Below are 18,837 nucleotides of genomic sequence, written 5' to 3'. Positions count from 1 at the left end.
TGTTGAATATTATGTAAGCAAGGTGCAAGGATGAAGAAAATGATAGAGAAGAACTTAGAGAATTTTATGCAAAATATAAAATATAATAAAATTATATATAAGGGTAATAATGGAATAAGATTTTAGTAAGGACTTGTAACAGGTGGAGGGAGTTACAATTTTATAACTAGTTTAAGGTATAATTTATACCTTTTAAATTACTGTACTTACAAAATTATTCAACCAAACATCTAATTAGTTTTATTGTAGATATAATTATACTATAGCCACAGTGCTATACTCCCTACCAAACATAGGCATAATATATATATATATATATATATTTATATATATATAAAAATTAAAGATTTACCTTTATACTTTTTATAAATGATAGAGACTCACATTGTATTCTCACTTGTGACTCATGGAATGAGTTATTGAAAGAAAGATGATCTCTTTTTAAAAAGTTATAGAAATTTTACTAGAAGATAATTGATTAGGTTGTTTAGTCTTGTCACTTTGATTCTATAAATCACTGTAGCCTTGTTTGGGATAACATTAAATTAAATTACTTCATAATAAAAATCATGTCAACATATTTTATCTAGCTATTATATATCATTATTATTTCAAATGTTAAACTAAACTTCTTATAAAATAATTTATTAAGAAGAGTAAAGAAGGGAAGCTATGATAAAAACTTTCATCTGTAGATGATTACTGATAATTAATTTATATATATCATAAGAATTTTCAAAATAGACAAAATTAGAACCTAGCCTAATTTGAAAAATAATGTTCTTTATTAAAATAGTTAGAAAGGTTTGTACCCACAATATTGTGGTAATGAAACTTATGCTATACAACTAGTTTAAACTTGTCTTCAAATTTGAAGAATAATACTATTCTAATGTCTTACACTTTGTCTCAAACTCAACTCATCAAAAGCTAAAATAATCTTGTAGTAGAATCGACATTCTTATAATATTCTCATCTTCAATATACTATTTTTTATTAGTCACGAATTATGTTTTAAAGATCATTTAGCATCTTGATTTTAATATTATCATTGGCAAAGTATTCTTTGAGAATATGGATCGATTATTGGGTGGTCGGTAAAGATGCAAAGTAAAGAGAAAATAGCATGTAGGCCCACCTAGTTATAAATTATAACGCATCGAGGTGATGGAAAGACTCGAAAATGATATAAAATGATTGATAAAAACATGCTAACACATAATTATTCGTATATTGAATATGGTCATGGGACATCATTGTCTATATTAGTAAGTATGTAAGCAACTAATTAGATACTCTAAGCGACTTCTTTATATATTTTTATATGTTTTTAAGAAAGATTTGAGATATATTAAAAAGTTATAAAAAAAAATAGTATAATATAGTTGGTTAACTAATAGCGAAACTTATAATTCTCACTTCAATTTATTTAATTCATTTGAATTTAAGAATGGTCGGATTATATATAAGTATGTAGCTTTTCTTTCTTTTCACTTGGTCATAGTTAGCGGCCTTGATATGGGTGATCGGTTTGTTTCTCGAGTTGTCTTATTATTGGTTGTTTTCTTATCGTGTTTGAAAGACATCCCTCCTTTTCACATCATGAAGTTGCGTTTAAGGAAAATGTTCAATTTGGTTTTTAAAAGAAAGGAGAAAGATAAGTAACATGTGCAGAATTGGATGATTTATTAAGAATGATGATGTATAAAGATTTTAATGGTGTGACTTGACCCTATTAGGCCAAAAACACATGAAAAAGCTAGCTTTTTAATTGTGACCTTATAGCTTTTTCAGAGATGCCTTGACGCATATAGCAGCTTTTTAAAAAAAAATGTAGAGAATGTGATTCTATGCACCAATTTGCGGTTGTGTTTGTTAAAGCTTTTACTAATATAGTCTATTTTATTCTTATAGAACTATGATAATTTATTTTATAATGACAGGGAGAGAGAGAGAACGTTTCAATATTTTATATTTTAAAAGATGTTATATAACATTAATTCATTCCTAAATCTACTTTAATTACATATTTAAAATATTTGACCTGAACAAATAGCATAAAATAATTGACAGTACGTATCTCATCTCATCTAGATTGGGACCAAGATTTATGAAAATGTTTCTAAATGGACCTATGTTTGCAAGTGATAATCCATTTTCTTCTTCTTCTTTTTTTTTTTTTTTTTTTTTTAAATGTCTTACGTCATTAATTAAAAAGACTCGAAAAAGGTAAAAGAAGTAAAAGAATGAAAATTAAACTTACAACAGTTTGCTCAAAGTTAACACGCGATAGCCATAAGAAATTCACAGTTGGCCTTAGAAAAGCACGCGGACATGAAATCATAGTACAAAAGTGAATAAGGAATGAAACTAACAATCAATCAACTAAAACAAGACGATAGGGGTTGATTTCCTCGGACTCGTCTCTCTTGTTTTTGCCTTTGTTCTTTCTTTCCTTCTTTCTTGTCACCCTTATGTCTTTTTGGGATATATATTTCCGGATAGAGTTCCGGCTTCTTCGTCTTCGCTAGTTTCTCTTGTCACTTTTTTTTTAGCTTGACTTTGGAGTTGAGCGTATGAGTTGTTTCCCTTAAGGTGGTTTTTTTTAACAACGTTGCGACTTTCTTTGGTTTCGGAGCTCATGGTTTTTTAGATGTTTGGCTTTCGCCATCATCCACGTCGACGTCGGGCTTTTCGAACCTAATTAGTGGGAAAAGGGCCTCGGTTTCAGGCTTGGTGGGATCGGGACCAGTTTGGTTCTCGTTCACGTGTTCGTTGTGGTTTTCATTTGCTTTGAGGATTTCGATATAAGATTTCTTAATCACCTTGAGATTCTCTTGTTCGGAGGTAGCCATGGATTTCTTTCCTTTTGAATATATCGAGAACGAGGATGTTGCACTTTCGTCCAGTCCTAGGGTGAGACCATCTAGCCTAGGGTCACCCCTCCCCAGCACCTTACAAAAACTAATTTAAAAACATAATGTACCAAGGTTTAAAATTGAGACCATAAATATTATTATAGCATTTAACCAACTAAAATAATTTATTTATTTTTTAATTATAATGCAAAATTATTACATATTTTCAATATAGCCAGTTAAACAAAAAAAAAATATAAGAATATTTTTTTTCATTTAGGGCACCCAAACTTTGGGACCGGCTCTGGTCTCACTCTCTCATGAAAGAGTCTCGTGCATGCAAAGAAAGAATTGGAGTGAGTCCAAAGAACATCTCACCTTGTTTCAATTAAAATTCATTTGTATTTGGAGTGCTAGAAATAGAAATTAAGATTCTATTTGTTAGAGGTTTATTCTTTTCATTTAAAAAAGTTTTTAGGACAAACTAAAAAAAAAAGTGAATTCAATGAGCTATGCGGTCCTCGTTGCCACCACCTTAAGTGCTTTTGAACCAGACTAACGAACTATCTCGATCTAAGCTTTTTAATGAATTAATGAAACAACCCACTAAGATCAATGAGTTGTAGTACTTTTGTACATCGGCGTGTATTGTGTGTTGTAAATCAAGAAGCCTTTTCATGTCACAATCCTCATCATCCATCAAGATCATGATGAAGTATTATTCCACTAAACTTGCCCTTCTTGGTGTGAGGAGAAAGTGGCAACTCATATTGAGTCCCTGACCTTGTTAGTGATAAGGCACAACTAGAAGAAAAAGATCATCTTTTTTTTTGAAAACCATGCTTCCTAACAAAACAATATCCTCTTTATATCAAAGTCTGGTCCCTTAGGTTGGTCTACAAGAGATTGACATCCATTCATTCTTTTTTTCTTAGAGACAATAATGTTTGATGTCTTGAGGCTTTTCTTTTTCTAGAGTGTCCCAACACCATTTACTCAAGATAGGATTGTGTAAGATACTCAAGTTACATAAAAATAAAAAATAAAAAGTGGGTGTGTGTTCCAATCTTCTCCCTAAGAATTTTCTGGTTTGAGTGTAACAAAAAAAAGTATTCCAATATGGCAATCTGTTTGATTATGAACTCGATTTTTTTAGTTTAATTTGGTTGTTATTATCGGATATATTATTAATATTTCGAGGATCTAAGAGTGTGTTAGGGCTCTTCTGTTGTTTTTTTAATTTGTTTATACTTTTATTTATTTGCTTTTCACATTTTTGTCATAATTGTAGGACATTTTTAATGTAACATCCTTATTAAAAAAAACTTAATAATTTTTTTCTTTATAGAAAAGAATCTCATTTTTCTTCCTCTACTAATAAAATTAGCTCAAATTATTTATTATCCTCATTTTTTATTTATCTTTCGTTAACTAGCTAGCATTGAGATGAAAGAGGTTTAAAAATTGTTTATAGTGACTTAACAAGGTAACAAAATTAAAGCCGAAACTAGAAGAGACTATGCTTTTTATACAATAATAAATTCATAATTTTTTGTAAAAAAAAGTGAAACATTTGTAGATATATGAAGTACATGAAGTGACTTAAGATGAAGTCACAATTAAACTAGAAAATCAATATAAAAAAATCTACTAAAAAAAGTAGATTTTATGTCATATATATATATATATAAGTCATGATCTGGTTAAACTTTTTAATGACTATATATATATGTACTTAAATCTCTCAATCACCTGTCATAATTACTCATGAGTAAGTAGTTAAATTAGTCATACGTGCTTACTTTATTAACTAAAAAGAAATCTATATAATTATTCACTACTGGATTCCACTATGACTAATTATGATTATGCCAAATAATTAATTAATTATCCAACTGATTATTATAAATGTCATGGCTTATCTCATGTTAATACTTTTTTTTTGTTCATTTAATTATGGCACAAATAAAGTTATTGGGTATTGCCTTAGTGCTCGAATGATGAAAATATGTAATCTTCTTTGAGTTTGTCACAATCTTGTAATAACGACATATTCTTTTAATATTTAAAACAATAATAAATATGAAACGTTTTTTTTTATTAATCTCCTTATCAAGAAACAATAGTTTTAGTAATGACAACCTCAATGACTTATCTTATGTTAATAAAGCTCTGAGCTTAAACAATTTCTTCTTAAATAAATTACTTATTGTTTTTGTTTTTGATTCAATGACTATCATTTCATTTTTTTTAATTCGTTTTAACTTTTAAACATTTTTTCACTGAGTCCAGATGGAAACTTCTGAGTTTATTCAAAGTATGACGGTCTCTTTAAATAAATAATAAATAAATTATAAATTCACTCATCTTTATAGTTGTTAACATTAATATTTGATTTAAATGACACCCTTTAAATGAAATTAACTTTAAAAAAGGAAAAAAAAAAGTGATTTCTATGAGATGAATCTGAACATGTATCTCAATTATTATGAATGATGATGTCAATAGATTTTCCAAAGCACAAAATACCCTTTCTATTCATTATTGTGGTGAAAGCTACAAGTCGATTTAGTCTTTATAAAGGGCTAAACCCTAGAAAAACAAGATAGCCAAATCTCTCAGTATACTTTTCACTAACGACACAATATGACTGACATAAATCCTAACATTCCAAATCCTTATTGTTTAAAAAATTTCATTCTTTTTCAAGATTATTTAGATTGTTTAAAAATTGATCACGAGTTCATTAAGAACGATTAGGGTTCGCCCTGATGACAATATTTAAGCCTTCTCACTCGAGGCTAGAGTTAGAAACAACGAAATTTGGAACTTAGTGATCGAAAAATTGAAAAACAATGCTTGTTCTATGAAAATAAAAGATGTTATCTAATTAAAAGTGGTAGAATGGTGCTCATATGTGGCTCTCTTTTGACCCTTCCAACATATATGTTTGTCAAATTTACAAGACTAGTGATGATAATTAATTTTTTTTATGGAAAAACATGATGACATATAATATACATATAATATATATATATATATATATATGACACCTCTCATAAAAAAAGATATTGAAGATTTAAGGGTTAGGACATATATATAAGTTCATTTTTCTTCTTTAAATTGCATAAAATATTTCTTTTTTCTAGTACAAAATCGATTTGCATATTGTACTTTTATAAATGGTTCAAAATAGTACTCGAATAAGTTTCTTATTTGATATGAATTATAAAAAATTAAATTATTTAGTAAAAAGATTTAAATATATTAATATTAAAAAAATAATTTATTTTTAAAAATAGTAAATATTTTAATAATTTGATTTATGAAAGGATATGAATAATAATGTAGATTATTTAAATAATTCTTACCCAACAAGGGCGCCTAAGTTGATTATTCAAGAAAAAAAACCATGATATATATAACTGAAATGAGAATTCGATTAGTCGTGAAAAGGCGTATTTACATTAGGATCATTATGATTGAGATGGGCTTTCGAGAAAAGAATTAATTTTTTTTTAAATATAATTCAGCATTTTAACTCTAATTTCTGAATATGTCCATCATCGTCACCAATAAAATGAGTTATCTATGGAAACATCTATGGAAAAATTCTATAATTATATTTTGTTTAGAAAATTAGTTTTTGGGTTGAAAGTAATAGATCATAATAGAAATATTGAGTATAATTAATTAGGTTATGATAGAATGAGTGGATTGGGTGGTTTGAAGAGGAGGAAAGAGATAATGGTGTCATGTCTTTCACTTGGAGAGGACTACATTAACTTGGTATAAAGAAACAAACAAACAAAGGATCACAAAGATTTGCTTAAAGAGATTCTCATCACCCATATTTTATTTTATTTTATTTTTAAAAAGAATCTTTTCATCAATTCACTCTTTTACATTAATTGAACCTCTACGATCACATGAAGGGATAAAAAGATTTTAAAAAAAATTAAATAATACTTTTTTTCCTCTGTGAGGCACATATATAATTTCGTAATAAAGGATCCCAACTATTCAACTGTTTACAGAGAAAGTACAAACAAATTCATGTTAGAACAAATTACATTTTGAATGTTCATAAATTTTTATTTACTTAAAGAAAATATTTTTTACGTTTAAATTGTTCTTTTTGTAGAGAAATTAAAAAAAGTATATTGTAAAAATGTGTATGGTGTTTATGAGTAAATATAATTTATTTAAAAAAAATATTAAGTTTTGAGAAAATGAGTATTTTTTAGTAAATATATAATAATAAAATAAATAAAATTATTTTAGTTAATTAATTAAGTAAAAATAGAATAAATGAAATGAGGTTAGTTGTTTTATAAGATGATAATTGATATATATTTTTAACTTTTAATTTTAATATTTAATTTTCAGTTTCTTAATATATTTTGAATAAACTTTTTTATTTCAATTTTCTAGTTCAAGAATTAATTTAATAATAATATATATATATATATATATTTAAATAATATACACTATTTTTTATACAATAATATATACCTAACAATTGAGGCATGAGTGTAATGGAGACACTAGTGTACTATATTATATACGCACAAAAGCCACGCTTCACACAATTTATTTATTTGTTTTTTCTAGTTGTAAGCCCACTTTAATTTCTTTTTTCATAAAATATATATTATTTCTTTTGTTTTATAAATCTCATATTTAATTAATTAATTCTACAAACATCATCATAAATAAATTGAAGTTGGGAATTGGGATAATGAAAAGGGTTTATGCAAGATTTTTACAATTAGAGATAAGATATTAGAGTGGTTTCTTAAGAGACTAAATGTTATGAGTTCAATTCTCATTTAAAACGTCTTAAATTGAATTGAAGTGGATAATATTAACATCATTCATAAAAAAAACTACAATTTCAATTAAACTTATATTGTTTTAAAAGAGAATTAAATTTGTAAGTTTTAGTTTATTAAGAACCATAGCTATAATTAGGGATGACAATAGTACCCGTATGCCTGATATTCGTGAGTACCCGATGGTCGAGTATTTAAAATTGAGGTCGGGAATGGAGAGTGAAAATATTACCCGATCGGTAGGATACCAGTTGTTATACTAGTTATAATCACTTGAATTAATTGATAGTTATTAATTAGTTTAAAATTAGTATTGTATAAAACATGTGAAATATGAGTTATTTAACAAATGGGGTGGGATATTGGCCGATTTAATTTTCTGAACAACTATATGTTGCAAATAACTGAAGAATATTTAACAAACAAAATAGGCCGTTAAGAATCATTAATAATGTTATTATCATGAAATATCAAAGATTATATTTAATAACATGAAATATCAAAGATTATATTTTGAAACATGTTCATTCCTTTGGGACATCATCAATCTTCTCGAGAACTTTTGAATCAATTAATTATATTTCAATCTTTTTATATTTTTTAATGTAATGCTTTTTTGGGTTTTTATTTTATTTGATTGTATCATTTAAAAAAATAGTGACAGATTTTAATTTATTCAAAAATCCACTCAATCCAATCCCCAAACACCCTCTATAATTCACAAGTATAATATTTATTTAGACCCTTGAAGAGTAGTTCCCAGTACAAAACAAATCCACAATTATGAAAATTGAACAAAAAAGAATTCAATCAAACAGTGAGAATCTTTTAGCCTTTCGTAAATTTGTAATATCCATGAAAATAAAGAGCAGAAAAAACACAGTTGGAGCTGTCTGGCTTAAAGAAACTTAACAACTCAATTTCTCATTTTCGCGCCAATAATACGATCATTTAAACATAAACATATTACATCGTTATAACACATATATATTCCACATCATAAAAGAATGACAGTTCTTTTAGCCGACAATCGCGAGCAAGCTTTGTCTAACTGCAGGAACAGAGCAAATCAAGGAACCAAATATACCCGTTAAAGCATAAGCAATCGCGCAAAATGGAAGAGCCTCCGGTTCCTTCGCAGACAATGCTGCAGTTCCCAATCCATGAGCACTAAAATGAAATAACAAATCTTGATTAATTCAATCATCTAATAATATACAATCATTAATTTAAAAAATTAAAAGTATTAATCTACCTAGATGCTGTTGCAAGCCCTCGAGCAATTGGATCTTGAAATCGAAGTTTATCTAGTACCACTTGCACAAAATTCGCTCCAACTAAACCGGTTAACACAACTGTAGCTGCTGTGAGTGATGTATTCACACCTAAACACAAAAAAACACAAATATTCATAACTTTCTTCTTTGTTTTTTAGAACATGATTTTTTTTCATAACCCCTAGTTCAATCAAGGTGCTACGATATTCGTAAGTTAAAACTGAAATACTAACCGTCAAAGAAAGACACGATACTCAGAGCAAGAGCGACAGTTATGCATCTCGGAATTATAGAAACAGTTAGAGATGGCTCTAGCCCAATAAGACGGCCTGCTAAAGCAGTTGAGTATAAAGAGAATATTGTTGCTACAATCACAGATGTGAAAATTTCAGCAGCATGCCTCTTGACCAGCTGACAATTGTCAAAACATTAAGAACATTATTTCAGGAAGAGAAACTGTAATTAACAGAGTAAGACTATCTCTGAATTTTGTTTTCCTATTTTTACCTTCCTTTGCTTGAACATTGAGAAAGCAAATGAAATAATAACCGATCCTAGAAAACCCATCAGTATATCACCAGCACCAGGATTGGATTGTGACTTTGTCAAGTAATAGCCTGTTTTCAGAAACCAATCAGACTATGCAGTTCCAAATCACTTAAGGCTATGATTGTTTTAGACGGAATTGGAATTAGAATTGGAGTCCAATTCTAAATTATGTGTTTCTCCGTTCAAACTCAGCTCCAGCTCTACTTGTTTCCAATTCAGTTCCAATTATATAAGAACTGGAATTGAATTACAAATCAATTCTAATGTTTGGAGAAATCATAGAACTACAATGCCAAACATTCAATTCCATTAGAATTATAGTTCCTTGTGTCACAAACAAAGGATTTATAATTGGATCAATTCTAATATTAATTCCAATTCCACTAGAAACCAATCATAGCCTAAGAGATCTCTAGATTGTAGTGTGATAATATATACCCAAAACAGGATTAAGCCCAGAACGCGTAACATAACCAAATGCGAAAGCTGCAAGATCTGCAGATAATGCGCAGCAAATGATTGGGTGGAAAATCTTCTTCACATTGGATGGTAACCTAATGAATGACCAGAATCCAAAAACAAATTAAACCCCATTTGGAAACAATTACTGTCTTTGTTTCTGCATCTAGTTCATAACTTACCCAGAACCAACTATATATCCTAGAACTGTAGATGAAAGCAAGAAAGGCAAATATGTTAAAGCATTTGTGCCAAGTGCTGTCGGGTATAGAAACGCGCCAACAAAAGATGCTATAAAAATGCCTGTCCATGACCACGCTTCCAACAACGAAAATGGAGATGGCTTAGCCATAGGCTCAGCAGCTGTCATTTCCGTCTTCACCAATTTTCTCACAACTATAGCTGTATAACCAGCAACACATAACGAAGCCAGCCAGCCTCCAACTGTAAACAGGAATTCACGTAAAAAGGCTAGTACTATTATTACGATGTTGCAGACAATTAAAAAAACAAATTAACAGACCTATAATGCACAAGATCTTAGCGCCGGAAGCTGCAGGGATATCTTTAACCGCGAGTGGCAAAACAACTAAAGATGGAACATAGAATAAAGGAAGCCATCTTTGAATAAACAAGAGAGCAGGTTCAAAGAAATCCATTAAACCAGTAGCAGCAGATGGAACAGTTGCGTCAAGAGCAATAAGAACAGTGAATACACAAAACATGCCGAATAAGGCACTAGGGAACTTAATTGCGGCAGAAAGAAAGACTTTCTTCAAGAGATTATCCATTGCAAGTATAATACCTAATGAAACTGTTAAATGCAATACACCGAACACCTGGCGGGCGGGCGGGAGGATTGAAATTTGTCAATTAAAAGGGAGAATTCAAAATTTCAAATTGATCGGAACTGGGAAGATGATCTCTTACTGTTTGTGAGGCGGTAGGTGAAGAACTGCTGTCGGAGGAGGCCGTTGACTTGACATGGGTAATTCGAGTACGTTGATTCTTGTAAGGATGTAGTTGAAGAAATTTTGATTCTGGGAGATTTGTCTTTGTTGGTAGGGATTGGATGGCGATTCCATGATGGGAAAAGGGAAAAGTTGTGAAATTGTTGGAAGAAGAGACGGCGGCGGCGGTGGTGGTGGTGGTGGCGGCGAGTTTTGTTGTTCGGAGGCGGAGGCGGAGAGAGGGGAAGGAGACAGTTGAGAGAATCGCCATTGTCGAAGCGATCATGAGAGTGTGAGTGGTATTGAAAATCCATTTTCAACCTAAGTTGTGTGAATCTGAGATTTGTGTGGAGATGAACACTTGCCTATCTGCTTTGCTTTGGACAGTTATATTCGTTAATAAAAGCAAATTATTCAAATTGTTTTTATTTTTTTAGTTTTTCCTCTATTTTATAATATATATAAATGATTCATTAAATATTATAAAATGAAATGGAAGTAGTTTGTGAGTCGCTAAGTCGAAACTCGATTTGAGGTTTCGACTTGAGTTTGGCATTGATCAAGTTCGAGTCGAGATCTTTGACATTCGAATCGAGCTTGAGTTTATATAATACTTACTTAATAACTTGAAAAAAAAATTCGAGTTTGATAATAAATAATATATTTTTTTTATTTATTTAAATATTAAAACCTAAAATTTAAAATAAATATTTTTTCATCAAAAATATTTAAAAATTTAATTTTAGTTCAAGTTTTTTTTAATAGAGTCGAACTTGTAGGTAAATAGTCGAGTCGAGCTCGAGCTCAAATTTATAAACTTGTTTAACTCGAACTCGAGTTAAAAAATTTTAATCGAGGCGAGCTGGAATTCAAGTTGGCTTAAGTTCGCTTAACTTGTTTGCAACCATAGTTTAAACGCAATAAAACAAATTATAAGATTAAAATTATGAAAGATAATCAAAAGAGAAAAATAAAGATAACATGTCACAGATATTAAAAAAGATTAATGTGCAATATCTCTAAGAAGACTATGAGCATAATTTTTTTTTTTTTATAAAGTTACTATATTTAGCTTGTGCAATATCTCTAAGAAGACTATGAGCATAATTTTTTTTTTTATAAAGTTACTATATTTAGCTAAGATTATGCCCTAGTAAATGTACATATTAGTTTGGTGATAGTTAAGTTTTTTTTATTATTGTTTTTACAAATTATGAAATAATCTTTTATAAAATAAAGAATTTGGGAGGTTGTGTATCATTATTCTCTCGTTTTTTTTAAAATTGAAATTATGTCAAAGTTGATAATAAAAAACTTAAAATGAAATTAAATGGGCTGTGAATTGGTGCACAATGAATAAAATAGATCTTGATTTTTGATTTTTTATTAGTATTGTAAGGAAAAGTATTAATTTTTTATTAAAATATTACAAATTTGTTATGATTCAAATTTACATAAAAAAAATTATGTGTTAGAATATACCATGTGATATATAGTGAAAATGTTGCGTTTAAAACATGTATTATCTTAGGTTAAACCATCTCCAATCGAACGCTATTCTCAAATGAGAATTCACCTCCTCCAATTGAACTGCATACGGCAAACCTAAAATGAGTTTCTCAATTTCCTCTCTTCAAAACACGTATATATACATTTATACAGTAGACAATCGCATAATTTTATTTTATTTTACATTTCAGTCTTTAAACTTTTATTTAATTAATTTTATATAATTAATTTATATAAGTTATTTATTTATATTTTTATTTTTATCCTATATTTTATATTAAACTTATTTATATAATTTATTAATTTAATTTATTTATATAATTTAATTTATTTATATAATATTTTTTATATAACATAAATTTATAATAATGTTCCAGATTTATAATAATGTTTTTAAAAAATTATAATAATATTTAAAAAAATATTTACTTTAATATATATATATATATAATTATCTCCTTTTTATTTCAATCTCACAGGTGTATATTTGTTAGTTGGGTGTTGTAATTTTTAATTTTTTAAGTTTAAAATAATTAAATGATATTATAATATTGTGGTGTAATTTATAAGTTTGTAAAATATATAGGATAATATTAAAAAGTTATAAAAATTGATGTAAAAAAGAATATTATAAGAATATTCTTTTGAGTTTGAAAATAAATTTTTTGGTTGGAGAAAAATTACTGTTTGATGTGACATTACAATCAAAATCGAGTTTAAAAATAAATTTTTCAGTTGAAGATATTATCTGACGTTGGATTTCTCAAATAAACTGATTTTTTAGAAATAAAATATAATAAGTAAAACCCATTATGTTATTTGGTTTCTTTACAAAATAATATCATTTTTTTTTGTTAAAAAAAAAAACTTACAAACCATCTATATTTTCAGCCAAAAAAACTAGAACATTAGTCAATTTTGAAATAAGCACTTAAATTGTAAAGCTTTTTTCTATAGAACTCTTTTTAGACCATTATTTATAATATATTTTTTCTTACTTATATATATTATTTTTCATGTCAAATGTTAACTTATAAAGACTATTTCTCCTTATATTAACACTAAAAAATATTATGTGAGTGGAAGTTAAAAAAAAAATAAAATCTCATATAAAGTTTCATAACAAAATGGGTCATAACAATTCTTTCAACTATATTATAAAAGAGCAATAAAGCTGATTTTAAAATTGACAATTACTTGAATGTTATGTTTGGTTGGTTTTGAACTGAAATTAAAATTAAAATTGAGTGTTTAATTCCAATTTTGTTATTTATTTGATTATTTTAAACTAAGTAATTAGAGTTATAAACCAGAAGAATGAGAACACTTTCACTCAATTTTACATTAATAACCAACAATTACAACTGAAGTTGAAGCTACTCATCTAAACAAACTAACTCATAACCAAAAAAACAAAACTACATAAACAAACACCAAATCACCCACAAACGAAAATAAAAATTCGGATTAGCTCGTCGATAATGTAAGACACTAGAATGTTCCTATGTTATCGATTGATAATGTTGCACGATTTCAACATGTTCCTCTTCGTATTGGTAAAACGCACTATTCGATGATTGGGCCTCTTGAATCGTGACCACGCTTTTATGTGAACCAACTTTATTGTCCTTTTGAATCCGTTTTATGTCAACTTGAACCTCGGTTAACTCAACAACCTCTTCAAACGAGGTGAAAATAGGGTGCACATAGGAATCAGATAAATGACCGTTTAACTCGCTGAGGCCTTGTTCCGAAGTTTGGTCTTCTATATCTTTCTCCGTTGCTTCCTGAAAAGTTTTACCCGACTTTTGTAAGGAATTTTGTAAAGAATAACAATAATAAGTTTGTTTGATGATCTAGAGGCGATTTCCACTTACCTCAAGAGGGTATTTTCGGAAAGCGGGTTCAAATCGATGTTTACAATACTTGTGAAACGAGAAAGTTAGTATAGGCAATGCAAGAAGAAAAGGAGTCGAATTGAGCGCTTTCTTTGTACTGAGAAGACCCATCAAAAGAAACTGAGATATCAAAAGGCTAGCGATTATTCGGCCATGAACATGCGGCCAGAACGCTGCTGCACTTTCGTATCGTTGATTGTACACGTTTATTATCTACATTGCCAAAAGACATAATTATTTACTATCACCATTGAGATTGCAAATGAATTTAGCAACATGGGTTTAAAATGAAAATAAACGGGTTCAAATTTAATATAAAAATGACATTGTGGTTGGCATAACAAATTTGCAACTATTTTTATGTGTCAATAAATTTAGTTGCAAATTTACAAAACATTAACATATTTCTTTTGTTTATTTTTGAAACTCGAGTTTATTTTCACTAACACGCAGTAATCAAACATGAGACATTTGGTCTCTGAGGAGTATTCGAAAAAGACCAACTAACCTGGTGACGATAAACGAGGTATGCAAAGGCGAAGAAGATTAGTATGAAAGGAAGAAGGATCGGGGTGACAACAGCATAGACAATTCCGAGAAGGAAATATAGTTGGAGACTTGGTAGAGTTTCAGGAAAATCGACACTTCGAGGATTCATTGCCTTTTCCCTATCCCTTTCGGTTTTCACTATGAACATGTTTTTAAGATGAAATATAACAAGAGGCTTCAATCTAAGAATTTCACCCGCAATGCCTGCCCATCCATCAACCATTATATATGTCATAAAGAATGTAGCCTTTTGTGGGATTGACACCCCAATGGTTCTGGGGATCCTACAAAAAAAACAATCCCATTTGAAAACACATTCTGGATCCGAAACCGTGAATAAATTTATGAATCATACTGAGTAGGTGCTTGGTGAAGGAAAGAATAGAGTTGCTGAAACGCGGTTCCTGTCACTATGCTTCCCAAGAACACATTCACCAACATAAAGTAATAATATTTCGCAGCTGTTCTTCGTTCAAGCACTGAAAACGCCACATGTCCCTCGATCTTTGACATCATCATTAGAAGCTTCGGGAGAACTAACAAGAAGATCTTGAGAGTTAATCCCGGAAGAAATCCCTGTAAGAATGACTTCACTGCTTTCCTGCAATAATATTATGAACAATTTAATATTTTGATTGATGGTTTGAAGGATGTGACTTAAACATTCTATACTTACACTTTAATAAGTGGTTTCAAGAAAGGAGCAACTTTTTGAAGACCTTCCAAATTGGCAAGCGACTGAACAAATGCGATTGGGATCATGTAAAAGAACACGAGAGCGAAAACCGACAAAGATATCACCAATTTCCTCACGCTAAGAGAAACAAAAGGTATAGCCAGATTCCTCCAATAAACATCTCGAGGTTCTGGTGCCCAATTCGTTAGCCATGTTGTCGGATTCTTACTCTGTTGAGTTTGAGCACAAACTGCAGCACCCCATCTCGAATCAAACGAAACAAAAGCAACCGGCAAAACACATTTCGGATCCTTCAAGATTTTCTGCTTCTCCGTTGCTAGCTATAAATGACAGATTTGAATAACAATAGCAAAGATCATATTTATAAGGAACTGAAAATCACAAGACTAACTCTTTCGTCGAGATTCTTTATCTGTTGCTTATAGAAGTCAATCGAGTCCATCTTTTCTCCCCATAGACCAAGAAAGCCACTCTACATAACATAAAATACATGCATAGAATGATGATTTTACAATGAGCTTGTTTGATCTTAGGTTTGAAAAATATCTTGATGAAAATACCTTATGGGTTGGCCTCTTTTTCTCAGGATGCCTTTCAGATTTAAGTTGGTTATAATCAAGCCAATTCTGAAGTCTTTCTCTTTTCTTCATGAGCTTAGCAAACTTATTCGCATTATAAACAGCCTGATAAAAGAACCAAACAAAAAACATAAGTTGATCAAAACTACAATGAACAAAACTCGAGAAATTTGATTACCTGTTGACAAAGATAGTGATCAGCATGGTTCTTTTTGAAGAAACAATCTACAGCATTGGCAATCGAACGATCAGGACCAGGCGAAGGCACATTCCTGACTAAGACCTGCAAGATTATTCTTCTCAATCATAAAATTCTTTCTTTTAAAAAGTGATTTGAGATGTGTAGAAACTTACAGTGAACTGTTCAGCTTGTTTCTGTTGGGTGGCTAAGAAGTTTAATCTCATGGAAACAACTTTACCATATTCTTTATAGAGCAAGAAACATGTCCAGAAAGTGAATAAGTATTCCAATGAAATGTGGACAAAGAATCTCGATGATTTAGGATGGATATTGGAAATCGATAACTTATCAATATTACTGACAACCAATTCTCTGCTAAGAATGAATAATGTTCCCCCGGATGCATTTACTGGAAGCAGAACCAATAGAGCTGTGATAGTTATCGGAATGAAAATCTTCAATCTGTATGTTAATATAGAGAATACTGTGAGTTAGTTAAGAAACAAATATGCTATGTGTTTATCTCGACTCAAACTTAATCAAAGTACGATAACGAAGATGTTCTTAATGATTAGATTAGTGTTTAAGAAAGTTTATTTTCAGCTTGTGTTTACGAAATCTGTAAGGAGATTAATGCAATATTTTTTTTGTTCCAAACCTAGAATAAGCTATTCGGAAAGAGATTCAATCATTTGTGTAGAGATTTCTTCATATATTGAAATGATTATCGCATCAAGAGACCAATTTATAAGCAATAGAGAAAATAAACTAAATAAATAAAGAAAATTTTCCAAAATTTATATGTTCTTTTTGATGGAAATACAAAACTACAACCACCCACTTGAAGTCAATTTTTTTTACTTGAGAAAACTAGCACGACACCCCTCTTCAACTTAGAACGTTCTCAATAGTAATCGAACCGGAGAACATTGGTCTTTTAGATAGGACTTTTTTCACTTGAACAACCCAAAAGAAACTCAAGCCACTTGAAGTTAATGTCTTTCGAAAAAGAAAAGTATTGTTTGAAATAAGTCGAGTTTGGTATTCCAAAAAACTTAGACCATTCTCAATAGGAATCAAACTTGAAACTTGTGGTTTCTTAAACAAGACTTTTACACTTGAGCAACCCGAAACAAAACTCAACCCACTTTAAGTTAATGTCTCTTGAAAATAAAAAATCATTGTCTGAGCCAAGTTTGGTATTCCAACAAACTTAGACCGTTTTCACTGGGAATCGAACTTGAGATTTTTAGTCTCTTGGTACACAAAACTCTTTACATTTTAGCAACCCTAAATACTCAATCCAATTGAAGTTAATAATCTCTTGAAAAGACAAAAGTATTGTTTGAAATAAGTCAAGCATGGTTTGCAACAAACTTAGACAATTCTCAGTGGAAATAGAAATTGAGATTTTTGGTTTATAAACAAAACTCTTTACACTTGAACAACTCAAAAGAATACTCAACCCACTTGAAGTTAATGTCTCTTGAAAACAAAAAAGTATTGTTTGAAAAAATGAGACCAAGGATGAAACCAAACCAAATACATAAGTAAATCCAAACAACATAGGAAGAAACATCAAAAAGATATTTCAACATTTTGATATTAGTAAAAACTCAAAAGTAGAATGGAGCATCAAAGCATCAAAACCTTGCATGAAAATGGATATTTAAGATAGTTTCTAATTTAACAAAAGACAGAAGAATGAAGAAGAAATTTACTAACCCAAGAATATAGATTCTGAGAAAAACAGCAGAATCAAGGCCAGCATGATTGATAATCTCCGATTCAGACATCTTTAAAGCTTGAGGCATCCAGTTGAGAAAAGAAAGATAAGTCCATAAGTTAAGATTAACAAACCTTCCAACAAAGCTTCCACCATTTCTTCTAGGACTACTACGGCTGCCGGTGATATACCATTTAGGAAAGTAAACTCTATCGTTAATAGGTTGAATCCTTAGTAAGGCAAAAGCTAGAAGGAAAACAAAAGCACCTATTATGTTAAACAGGGCAGAAACCCCAATATCTGTTACAGTCGCCATGGAATAGCAGGGGAATGTAGGGTTGAAAGGGTTGTTGAATAAGAAGATAAAGTAAAGCTAGGAAGTAGAAAGAGCAAGAAAGGAATGGAGTGAAAGGAAGGAATTTGTGGGTTTCTTTTTCGAATACTTTTGATGGGTAATTGGATTTGCATGAGGAAAAGAAAGGGATTTGAGCTAATGGGTTACAGCCTTTTTTGCAGGTTTGATGACAGGTTTACTCTTTCAGTCTGAGCTTTTTCCTTCCCTCCTTCAGAGTTGAATCCTTATTATAGGTCGGTTTTCTTTTGTCTTGTTCTTGAGCAAACTTCAAATACTAAATCATAAGATTCTAGCTATCAATTTTGGATTATTTTCAAATAATCTTATTTGTATATATATTATTAAAATTTTATTTTAAATATATATATATAAAAAAGTATTTTATCAAAGTCAAAACTTGTTAGCAAAAGTTTATA

The 18,837-nt window shown here is 29.8% G+C and overlaps 2 protein-coding genes across 2 annotated transcripts; both read right to left on the bottom strand.

The window, feature by feature from the left end:
* Window positions 1-8,591: 8,591 nt before the first annotated feature.
* LOC124927346 (plastidal glycolate/glycerate translocator 1, chloroplastic) lies at window positions 8,592-11,232 on the bottom strand. Its single transcript, XM_047467751.1, has 8 exons — window positions 10,909-11,232; window positions 10,502-10,817; window positions 10,161-10,422; window positions 9,958-10,073; window positions 9,478-9,587; window positions 9,204-9,381; window positions 8,949-9,078; window positions 8,592-8,863 (listed from the first exon to the last, which is right to left on the bottom strand). The coding sequence occupies exons 1-8, from the start codon at window positions 11,212-11,214 to the stop codon at window positions 8,713-8,715; spliced, it is 1,569 nt and encodes a 522-aa protein (XP_047323707.1). The 5' UTR covers window positions 11,215-11,232; the 3' UTR covers window positions 8,592-8,712.
* A 2,518-nt stretch (window positions 11,233-13,750) lies between these two features.
* On the bottom strand, window positions 13,751-18,601 carry LOC124927345 (CSC1-like protein At1g32090). Its single transcript, XM_047467750.1, has 10 exons — window positions 18,066-18,601; window positions 16,514-16,802; window positions 16,338-16,442; window positions 16,142-16,264; window positions 15,973-16,053; window positions 15,561-15,901; window positions 15,240-15,485; window positions 14,844-15,168; window positions 14,315-14,548; window positions 13,751-14,224 (listed from the first exon to the last, which is right to left on the bottom strand). The coding sequence occupies exons 1-10, from the start codon at window positions 18,380-18,382 to the stop codon at window positions 13,940-13,942; spliced, it is 2,346 nt and encodes a 781-aa protein (XP_047323706.1). The 5' UTR covers window positions 18,383-18,601; the 3' UTR covers window positions 13,751-13,939.
* Between the last annotated feature and the right edge of the window lie 236 nt (window positions 18,602-18,837).

The sequence above is a fragment of the Impatiens glandulifera genome, chromosome 2, assembly GCF_907164915.1.
Source record: "Impatiens glandulifera chromosome 2, dImpGla2.1, whole genome shotgun sequence".
NCBI classification, from domain to species: domain Eukaryota; kingdom Viridiplantae; phylum Streptophyta; class Magnoliopsida; order Ericales; family Balsaminaceae; genus Impatiens; species Impatiens glandulifera.
The sequence above is the reverse complement of the archived record's forward strand: the minus strand, read 5'-3'. Positions and strand labels throughout refer to the sequence as shown.

What these genes read in the sequence shown, in the direction of transcription:
- LOC124927346 (XM_047467751.1), bottom strand. Translation starts at nt 11,214, where the DNA reads ATGATCGCTTCGACAATGGCGATTCTCTCAACTGTCTCCTTCCCCTCT. An exon ending in GGATATATAGTTGGTTCTGG is followed by an intron (nt 10,074 to 10,160) that starts GTAAGTTATGAA and finishes GTCATTCATTAG; the next exon opens with GTTACCATCCAATGTGAAGA. An exon ending in TATCGTGTCTTTCTTTGACG is followed by an intron (nt 9,079 to 9,203) that starts GTTAGTATTTCA and finishes TTTTGTGTTTAG; the next exon opens with GTGTGAATACATCACTCACA.
- LOC124927345 (XM_047467750.1), bottom strand. Translation starts at nt 18,382, where the DNA reads ATGGCGACTGTAACAGATATTGGGGTTTCTGCCCTGTTTAACATAATA. An exon ending in AAAAGAGGCCAACCCATAAG is followed by an intron (nt 16,054 to 16,141) that starts GTATTTTCATCA and finishes TATGTTATGTAG; the next exon opens with AGTGGCTTTCTTGGTCTATG. An exon ending in TTGAAACCACTTATTAAAGT is followed by an intron (nt 15,486 to 15,560) that starts GTAAGTATAGAA and finishes ATATTATTGCAG; the next exon opens with GAAAGCAGTGAAGTCATTCT.